The following is a 10,582-nucleotide window of genomic DNA, read 5'->3' on the forward strand; positions in this document are numbered from 1 at the left end:
CATGGAGATTTTGGGGATCAAAGGAGGTTGGAGGTTGAGGGTTGCCTTGGGACTCTCCTTGTCCAGTTTCTCATGGGCCAGGACAAGACCACACCACTCAAAGTTTCACTCACCCTGAAGGTCTTGAAACTCTCCAAAGAGGGAGATTCTGGGCAGCTTGCCCCAGAAAAGTTGTGGAGCATCTCAGAGTTCCATACTTCCCCTAATGCCTGCTGCTGCCTCACCTTCCCTGTGCCCTCCCATCACGACCTTCTCCACTGCAGCCATGGAGGGTGAAGACAGAGGCAGCCCCCCAGTCCAGCCACCCCCAGAAATGCCCTTCTTAATATTGTCAAGGGAATACCTGGAGGGTGTCAATTAACAACATGATTTCTTCCTAACTCCTTAGTATAGCCAAGTGTTTGTTTCATGCATGGGAAATTCTGCCCAGTACAACTGAGAAAAATACTTTTTACATAATAAAAAAAATGTCTGTATGCAAACCCAAGGTACTTCCATGTGAACACCCATGACCACCAATCATCATACCAAAACAAAGCCTGAAATTACTCAAGTAAAGTCATGATGAAGTCATGCTTACTAGCAAAAAAAAAAAAAAAAAGAAAGGATAAACACTATCATGACTATCAAGGTCATAAAATAAAATAATGAAGCAAATTAAAAGCAAGAAAACTTCAAAAAACTTTTTAATGCCTAATTATCCTTTAGTCTGACTTTTATTTCACAATCTTCTGTAAATATTGTCAAAAATAATTTAAAGCTATAAATTAAAACATTCCTATTTTAGTTTATGACAACTTTCAAAATGAGATTTTCTTTCCAAACTACTGTTTTCTTTTCTCAAATTAAATCAGTCTTGAAACCTAACATTTCTTTCTGCTATTGTCAAACAAACATCTTGATCCAATCAATCATATCCCTTCTAGCTTCTTCAATATAAGGTTTATCATCAGGGTTCATATCTTCCGGCTTCAGTTGTGCAAACCCATGAACCTGCCCAGGATAAACCTTAATTTTATATGGAACTTTACAATACTCTTTCAGCTTGTCCTCCAATAAGAAGATCTGCAAAAAAAAAGGCATTTTTTCCATTATGTTATGGTTGTGGTTCTTTTAAGTTTGACAAATTTGCTGTTTCTCATAGAGAAAATCCCTCTTTGGGTGTAAGACTGAAACTTAGTTTTTAAGTACGGGTGAGTCCAGGAACCTCAACAGCTGCAGCAAAAATGGCTTGGTAAATCTCATTGCCATGAAGAAGCAGTGTGTTTCCGTTCAGACTCTCAGGCTTGTAACCTATACTTGAAGCTCTGATCTTGAGAAAACATATTCCATAAACCATAGTAACCATAGTGGCCATCAGTCCAAAACATTTAAATAGTCTTAGTAACTGAGTTTAAGAAAACATGGAGGGCTTTTTTTTTTTTCTTTTTTTTTTTTCTTTCTTTTTTTTTTTTTTTTTAGTTTCCTGAACAACAAAAAGACATTACTCTTGCACAATGTTTTGGTGATTAGTATGCATACAAATTGTTCATGTACCCGTATACATTTGCTGGCACATTTTGTATTTATTTCCATTAAAAGTCAGAAAATAGAAGAATAAACACTTATTTTGCCCCACAAGCTTGTTTCTACTCATTGTGCAGATTAGAGAAAATATTGTAATTTATTTCATAGCTTTTTGTTGTTTTGGTTTGTGGGTTTTTTTATATTGAACCCTTTTTTTTCAGTATACAAAACTCTGTATTTGAAGGTTGTTTTTTTGGTTGTCTTTTTTTTTTTTTTTTTTTTTTAACACAGGAATTTTTACTTATACAACCTGCACAGAAAGAAGGCTCCAGGAGAAAAAGGTGTGGTTTCGATATGTAACACATGACAGAAAAAATGCATTTGCCAAAACTGTGCCCCTGGGAGAATGACACACTCGCCATAAAACAAGGACAGAGAGTGAAGGATTTTTCCCCTGCAGAGGAGCCACATGTGACGTGTAGATTAACGTGCTGACTAATGCACTTAGAAGTAAATATTGAATGACTTCTGCATTCCCAGAGCACACTGCCAGTTCTCCAGTCAGACCCTACCTTAAAAAACAAGCTGGGCTAGAGGAGGCATGTTATCCTTGTCACTGAAGAAAAAGAATTTATGCACAGAAGAGGGCACCAGTTTCCTACCCATATATTTATCCAGCCTCTCACATATGCTTACAGTAGGGGTCATATCAGAACATAGATGGCAGCCAGGAGTCAAAACATTTGAGTCTACAAGTTGTTGTTGTCTCAGCTAAAATTCATGACCACTCTTTTGCAACGGTTCATTTTGTCTTCTTGTAGCAAAGTCATTCAGTTAGTCATTGGTCCCCATCATCAGAAAGTTCAGTTATTGAGCTGAAAGTACTTTTTTTTTTTTTTTTTTTTTCCCATTCAGTGTCCAAACTTCATGGTTTAGCTACCTGATTTCTCACCCATAGCAGTAGTATACAAGTTTTTGAGATGCTTGGCTCATATCAAGTTAGATATCCCTGCCCAGTTTCACACTCTGCTTATCTAGCTACTCGGAGAGTGATGACTGTTCTTTACTGTATTTCTTACCTCAAAAAAGAAGCTTTGGATAACCTAAACAATATAGGGGGAAAGCTGAAATATAAACAGAACCATCCAACCTAATTTTTTTTTTTATCTGAAAATGGTTTCCAACAAGGATTTCTGTGTAGGATAAATGAACTATGGGAAAAGAAGACTTTCCAGAAAAACAGCTTACCTGATCCAAAGAAATAGTGTGGTCTTTCTCACCAAAAATGAAAAATGTGGGATTTAGTAAACGGTATCTTTCTTCAGAGTCTCTAACTATTCCTATAATGTTTTGAGAAACAGTCAGTTAGTGAGGCTAGCATTCCTGTGAGATAAATGGCAAATTAAAAGAGAACATTTCTATTTAAGTTTACTCATTAAGTACATTACTTAGATCAGGACAGTGGCTATTTGGATGGAGAATAAGCATTTGGAAAGCATATTTCTCTGCTCTCCTAAAACAAGGAATTATTTGTTTGTTTGTTTGTTTACAGTATCCTTAATATTTTATATCAATATAGCCTATTGCTGAAATAACCATAATCAAAATCTGCAACTCACCTTTGGATATTTATAGAAATTGTTACAAAGTGATAAGTAGAATTACAAACTATGCATGGACACGTGAACCCAAGTAAGTTTCCATGTGTTCTACACTACCATAGAGGGACACCCCAGCGGTTAATTGAGGATTTTTCAGCATCAAGTGATGTACTGCCATTCCACCCCAGGAAAACCCAACGATACCAATCTTCTTTGCACCGCATTGTTCCTTTAGATACTTCAAGACAACATCAGCTTCCCTAAGACATATAAAGAAAAGTAAACTAAGGAATCTATTGCAGAACCAATACTTGACCATTTAAGAAGATAATTAAAAGACATACATGGTATTTTTTCTGTGTCTGCATCTTCAATCACTTAAAACAGAGATTACTTTAAAAAGTACATTTCAAGCTAGAGCAGTGGCTTCTATTATTAAATGAGAGTTAACATCTCTGGTCCTAGTTTAGGGAAGTACAGGTGTAGGCACTTAAATACTTACCTGAATTGTCACCTGCTCCTTTGTTTTCAAAATTAGTAAATTTTTATTTGAATCACTTTGTCTAGGACAGGACAACTAAAGACAAGACATATCTGCAAGTAGAACAACATCTTGCATTATGGACTGCAGGAATAGATAAGCTTCACTGTACTATCTCTACAGAGTTCACCTATTTAGATAACAATTTTTCCAATGTCATTCCTGTTGCATAAGTTAATACTAAAATATCTTACCAAGCCCACATGCAAGAATGTTATGCTAAAATAGTAATTACTCAAACTACATTGTCAGCAACTACAATGTTTAAAAAAATAACTTTTGTATAAAGTGCAATTAAAAAAAACTATAAAAAATATTTTTATTGTAGGTGAGAACAAGTAATTATTTTTTTAATTGCTGGCTTCTGAGGTCTCAGTATTTTTTTACCTACTTCATTACCTACAGAATTTTAAATTAAGTTTAAATGCAGAGTTCATAAACTATTAACTATATTTTCAAACATTAAGTAGAGTTGTATGGTCATTCAGGTGTGGTTAGGCTGACCAAAAAACCCCAGTATGAGAGTGACATGAAGAGGACATTGGCCTGTGGCCCTGGCTCTCTCAGATTTGGTTTGTTTGAAAGGATACTAAGAAAGTCATGGGTATGTTGGGTTCCATGTTCTCTGAAAGAGCAATGGATCTGAACTGGAATCTTCACCTACAAGCGATCCCTCAGAAGACAGCAAAGGCATGTCCTGAGAACCTAATTTTTTAAGGCAGTGCCCACATATTTGCTCCTCTTTGGAGTTGTATTTTTTATAGTTGCTAGCCATTTGTCTTTTCAAAAAAGTTGGTCTCAGCTTCTGGAATTATATGTTTAAAAACTTTGCTGAGAGATGTTGAAGGTAGACTGTGGCTGCTGAATGTCTGGAGAGGGTCAGAAGAATACTTGTGGCTTGCAGGATAGTAGCTGAGTAATAGGGTGTCATTGCCTCACTATCATCTGAAATTTTCAGCTGTGGTGAGAGATGCTGAAGAAATAGCAATGCCTCCCATAATTTAGGGAGGCATAATTTAGCCTTGTTACAGGCTCATACAGATAATGATCCCTCTATTTCACAATGAAAAAAATAGTACAGTTGATCAGATGTATCTTAGGTTTTGGTCAGTCTAGCAAATTTTTATGTAGCAGTGCTCAGGAGAATCTCATCAGTACCTATCATAATCTGCAAGGCAGAAAGCAAGATGGGCACGTGGCAACTGGCAGACAACATCTGCAGTTGTAGACGGATTTTCCTCTTTATCTTGAGGAGCTGGGTACAGGATCAGCACTTGTGGGTGAGAGTGCTGGGTATTTTGTAGCCTGTGAAACACTGTGAGCCTGTGTGGCCAGTATAACGTAGTCAGAAGAGGGCTCAGGAAAACAAGATGGGGACAATAAGCAGAGTGATGGGCAGAGCAGATGATCCTTTTCAAATCCCAGACAAGACATTGTCCAGGACTACAGAAGAATCACCCAGAATAAGAAAAAGTGGTTGTGCAGCCAGCTTGCCGTGTTGTGTGGTGTCACTTTTAACATTTCATATAAATTCTCCTTTTTTGCTGGATGCTTTTTAAAATTCAAGTACAAATATATATCTTACTTGTCTACTTTCATAGGATCATGATTTTTCATCCAGTCTGGAAAGTCAGGCCAGTGATCAGTAGATTTCCAGGGTTCTGTCCCCTTGAAGAAGTCTGGGCAGATGGTTCTGCATGAGATATGGAATTCAGTCAGTTTTCATTGCATCTGTGGATGTCTAAATGTCTCCTAATATCTTTTAGTCCAGAGTACATATCTACATGATCACTATCTGACTCATGCTTTACTCATCCTGTTGTGGTAATCAGCTAGCTAAAAATATATGTCTTTGTATGGGGGGAAAAAAAAAAGAAATACTCATTGTTTCCTTAGACACACATAATACAAAAATAAAGGGATTAAACAAACCTCCTGATTCTGTATTAACACACGTATACCTCTTTGCCGTTACAAGTTAAAGCAAATGTTCGAAAAGCTTATACAACTTAAAATGGTTGCTTCATAAGAACAAACACAGGCACTTCAAGACTCCCTGTGCCTTTGTGCTCAGGTAGCCATTTTTCCTGGGTCAGTTTTAGTAGCTTTGTTGGCTCCATGGAGCCATATTTTGTCCATTTTCTTTTTTATTTGCTCAGACTGAAACGGTATGGTTGTCTTGTGTGCATTGGAAACATCAAATGCCATTCCTAGCTTTGGGCCTGGTGGTCTATCGGTGCATTTAAGGGGAAGATAGGAAAGAAAGTTGCTTACATATATCCATGACTTGCAATCAAATCGACTATGTATCTAATATCGGGGAACCGCCATCCAAATACATCGTGAACCACAATCACAGCTTTGTCTGTGGAAAAAGATGGTCTACAAACATATGCCTTAAGGTGCTCAATTTGTACTTCATGTCCAAGGCACCCATAGTGAGACCTTTCTCCAGTATTATATAGAAAAGGATCAGCCATTTGAAAACCTAAAAAAAAAAAAAAAAAAAAAAAAAAAAAAAGAAGTAGTAGGAAAAAAAAAAAAGACAACAAGAATGGAAAAATAATTTGTTAACAAAAATTACTTAGGGCAAAAAGGCAAATATGGTCTTCCAAAAGTAGTTCAAAAGTTTCTCTAAATAACATTGACATCCTTGTACGAAAAGAGAAAGTAGAAAAAAACAAAAGCAGTGTTCCAGTGCAGAATATCTCTTTTTCTATTATGTTATTAAGCTGAGAATAAAGAGAAATACCAAAAGCAAAGTTATCAAATTACAAACAGCCTGCACATGTAGGTCTTGACACTCATGTCACATTTGTTTTGCCGCCATGTGGCTCTGCCAGCACTGGTGTAAAGCACTACAGCTCCTGATGTCACTCTCTCCTGAGGCTTGGGGCCATCATGCGTGTCTTCACGGGGAATCCTGTGCTAGTTTCTCTGGACTATTTGCAAGGACCACAGCACTCAACTGCTGCATTGAAGTGTAGTGTTCAGTGCTTCTCTTGGTCCTGGTGCCTGGTAGCCCACCTGTGTTTTCTGTAGCAGCCTCACAGCTCTTCTGAGAGCAGAAATACTGGGCAAAGTAAGTAAGAACTGAAATATAGATTTGGAAACTAGATTCCAATGCCGTGTGCCCCTATGACCTTGAAAGGGGTTGCAAGAAAACAAGCTTATGTGCAAGCCTCATTCAGAATATTTGAGAGTATATGTTTTTCTCCCTCCTCCAAAAGTAGCAATTAGAGACAATGAGCCAGTAGATGTGCTAGACAGATTAATGGTAAAAGTTGTTCTGACTCTCTGTGTCAGGAGCTTGGAATGGACTCTGTGCAAAAAGTAGATTGTGATCCTGTAATTAAAAGTGGTGTTACAATGCATCTATACAAGGAGTTCAATTAAGTCTGCAGGAGCAGTGATAATAGTAGCATTTCCTAGTCATGTACTGACTTTGAAACTGTCCTTGGGTGTGCAGTACACAGGCACATTCACTATGACTGTCTCCACTTCATCATTTCTACATCAAGCTATTATTTTAGTTTGCATTGTACCATGTACTTCATAAAACTATCTAATCTTCATGGAAGAGCAGCAAATTCCTACAAAAACACGTGCCTTCCTCAGCCCTCCATCAACTAGAGCAGCAGAGGGTTACATTTCATGGAGTAATGGGAAATTTTGCCCAGGCAATACCGCATTTGGAACCATGGTACGGACGGACTGAAGAATAGAGAGTTGGTGCCACAAAGACTGACCGCTGTCATGCTCTATACAACACTTCCCAATTTGCATTATTCACTCTGGCTCAATAAAAGGATCCATATTTTATATGCATTTAGACTGCTTTATACCCAAGATAATCGACCTCCCCAATGCACAGTGCAGAGACACTGTTCTTCCCCATCCTCTCCCAACCTTGGGGCTGCTGTCGCCAGATCTGGCAGGGCCAGCACTGAGTTTGAGCAAATACACTTGATTACAACCACAACCCTGGCTGAGAGTGGTGTAGACATACAGGAACTGGGCAGACATGGCTTTACTGCTCTAATCAAGCTCATTAAGATAAATCCATGAGATGGATGATCTCTCGTCATCAGTAATCCCCTGTGCTGATAACTGAGAATTGATTACATGTGTTAATTTTTCATCCCACCTTTCTCAACGTCTGTCAGGCTTGGTTCTAGGAAGCATGAAGTGGCCTGATCTTCAGGATTAAGACCTCCATGGTTTTGGCATTATATGAAAGCGGAAGGTGTGATATACATGGAGATTATCTTGTAGTTTAAGCCCCCCCCAATAATGCTTGAAAAGCTGGAAAATGTTTGAGAGAAGTCTGTTCATACAAAAATACTTCCTACATCTCTTTTTTATAACCTAAGATGAATGAGCTTGTTGAAGTACAGGAGAAACCACAGGCACTCCCAAAGCTAGCTGCCCTCCCAAACACCGCTGCCTTCTGAGATGGCAGCCACAGTCTTACTGCACTGTGGTATTTTGTTTGGAAGGGCACAACCTATGGTGTCCCCTTCAAGGAAGTGTGCTTCAGGAGGCATTAAGCTATGCAATAGTTGTGAGGCAGCCTCCTCCCTATCCGCTGGTTGCTTCCCAGAAACCATTTCTTTGGCCTGTGCTGACTGAGGCCAGGCCAGCTGGCTCCTTTCCAGGCACCAGGCAGCAGAGAACGTTAGTAAATAGTCAGCCACACCTGAACTGCTTAGAAGTTTGATGGGATCCTGTTCAGTCAGAAGCTTTATTTGCTCCCGCTTGCTTTGTCCCACGCAATGTGGTGTGGCAAAGCAACGCGCCAGGATATTTCCTACTTTTCCAGTCTCACCTCATTCCCTCTTCCCACCAATTTTAGCCACTACACTTTTCCTTTTCCCGCTTTCCCCATGGCACATTTCCAAGCAGGCAGCATCTCGCCTTTATGTCCTGCTCCTCATCACTGTGCTGAAGCACAGAGGAGATGCAGGAACTGCTGGGAACAGGGAGAAAATTTACTGCTGATAATGGAGAAAGCCACAGATATTGATGAATCTTGTGTCACCCTACTGCTCCTTAAGCAAAAGCCTTCTTAGAGCTTCTCCTTCTCTCCAGTGGTCCTGCTCTTCCTTGGGTGTCTTGATATCATTCCGTTTCCATGCAAGTAACATAAAAACTGAGGAGAGTTATTTACACAACGCAAAGATGGGCTCTGCCAAAGGTGGTAGGACAGACCCGAACTACTGCATTTCTAGGAGCAACAAATCACATTGTTATATTCTACTGACTCTTAGTTTTCATTAGGAAAAAACAAACCTCTACTTGGAAAGTGAGGTTAAAAATATTTTTTAAAACAATCAGGTTAAACAGAGGCAAAGATCCTGCTAAGGACAATCTTCAGAAAGTGAGTATGAACACGTGATCTCCAAGTGCTGTGCTGTTTGGCAGAACCTTGGGCTACTGATGCCAAGATGTGACATCTCTGCCCTTTTCCCAGGTCAAACGATAACATTTTAAGCTCCAGCAGCATTTCATTTCAACGCTAAGGTCTCAGTGGACCAAACAAGGAAAAGAATGGAAATTCATTACCATAAGGGTGAAAAAAATTATTATGGTTGTTTAATGTGAACTTGCTACTTGTACTTGATGAACATAAATTATCAGTGTCCTCAGACCTATTGCTGTACCACAGCTTGTAGCAAAGACTCAAAATGAAATTTAGTCTTTCCCAAATTTAATCTTTCCCAAATTTAGTATTTCCCAAAGTTGACAGCCTTTATCTTCATCTAATCTGCCCCTTGACACTTGTCTTTGTGGAATCTTTTACTGAAACCAAATTATAGTCTCTCTTTTAAGGAGTAGGTTTTGCTGATTGTTTCATGCCTTTTCAAAGAGCTATAGCTACTTGCTTGATAATTTCAGATTTTCCCTTTCAGCACAGGTAAAAGTAGTTATCCTTTTCTGCTGTCAACTCAGTCTGCATGGACCAGTTTGCCCTCACATACCTGGAATGCAGGATCCTGTTTCAGCCCAGCTTGCTTCTTCTGCTCAGTGAGATTTCTCTAAACATAAAGAGAAAACCTCTTCTTGCTGACAGTTTTGCTCCTGGTGCTGCCCATCCAGTTTACAGGTGCTCTTTGACTCTTCTGCAGATTTGGGGATTGGGAAGTGAGGAGGAGAGGCTTCACTCAAGAGTCATCCCGAACGGAAGGGGTGGGGACAGATCATGCAGAGAGGCAGTCTGCAGCAGGCACCACATCAGTTGTCTTGACTCCACCTTTCATTTATTTATTATCTAAGGAATTTAGAAAGAAAGATGAACCCAAACACTGTACTACACTATGATGTGTGTGAAGCAGACATTTAAGGCACTGCAGAGGCTTTAGACTATTTATAACTGAGATACTAAGCATCAGCGGTGTGTTTGCTGATGCATTTTCATGATGAATATTCATATTCTTTCTTGACTAATAAATGTCATGAATGAAATTTGAGGCGAATGAAGATGAATCTGTCCTGGCAAATTTGCAGCTTAAAAAACTTACTAAGTCTCCCTAGTATACACAGACATATTACAACCACACCCATAAGTATTCTCAACAAGTCGAAAAGTGTTCCAGGTTATTTGTGATTAGACTTGCATTTGACAGGCGAGAAAGATTTGAGTCTGTGGTGGCTGATTGAAATTTTCTATTCTTATTTCCACCATGGCACTGTATGCAAGGAACATTAACTCAGCCCTCGGTCAGCCATACACTCATTTGCTCTGTGTGTACGCATGGTCTGGGTGTGTGTGCATGTTGGAGGGGTATGCAAACGAGAGAGACAAAAGAGCTCAAAGGAAATGATAATGTAATTTCAGGACAAAGATCAGTAAAGAAATTTTTATTCTTGGTGTACATGACAAACAAGTTCCCCAGTCACCCAGCAGATGCTCAAGAGTACTCTGTGAGGTAGG

The 10,582-nt window shown here is 39.1% G+C and overlaps 1 protein-coding gene across 1 annotated transcript; it reads right to left on the minus strand.

Annotated features, from left to right (window-relative positions):
• Positions 1-822: 822 nt before the first annotated feature.
• LOC120758592 (carboxymethylenebutenolidase homolog) lies at positions 823-9,768 on the minus strand. The gene is made up of 6 exons (XM_040077023.2): positions 9,630-9,768; positions 5,923-6,136; positions 5,234-5,341; positions 3,225-3,367; positions 2,755-2,846; positions 823-1,065 (listed from the first exon to the last, which is right to left on the minus strand). Exons 2-6 carry the CDS (start codon positions 6,126-6,128, stop codon positions 886-888), a joined length of 729 nt encoding a protein of 242 aa, XP_039932957.1. The 5' UTR covers positions 6,129-6,136; positions 9,630-9,768; the 3' UTR covers positions 823-885.
• Positions 9,769-10,582: the final 814 nt, after the last annotated feature.

The sequence above is a fragment of the Hirundo rustica genome, chromosome 1 (genome assembly GCF_015227805.2).
Source record: "Hirundo rustica isolate bHirRus1 chromosome 1, bHirRus1.pri.v3, whole genome shotgun sequence".
NCBI classification, from domain to species: Eukaryota; Metazoa; Chordata; class Aves; order Passeriformes; family Hirundinidae; genus Hirundo; species Hirundo rustica.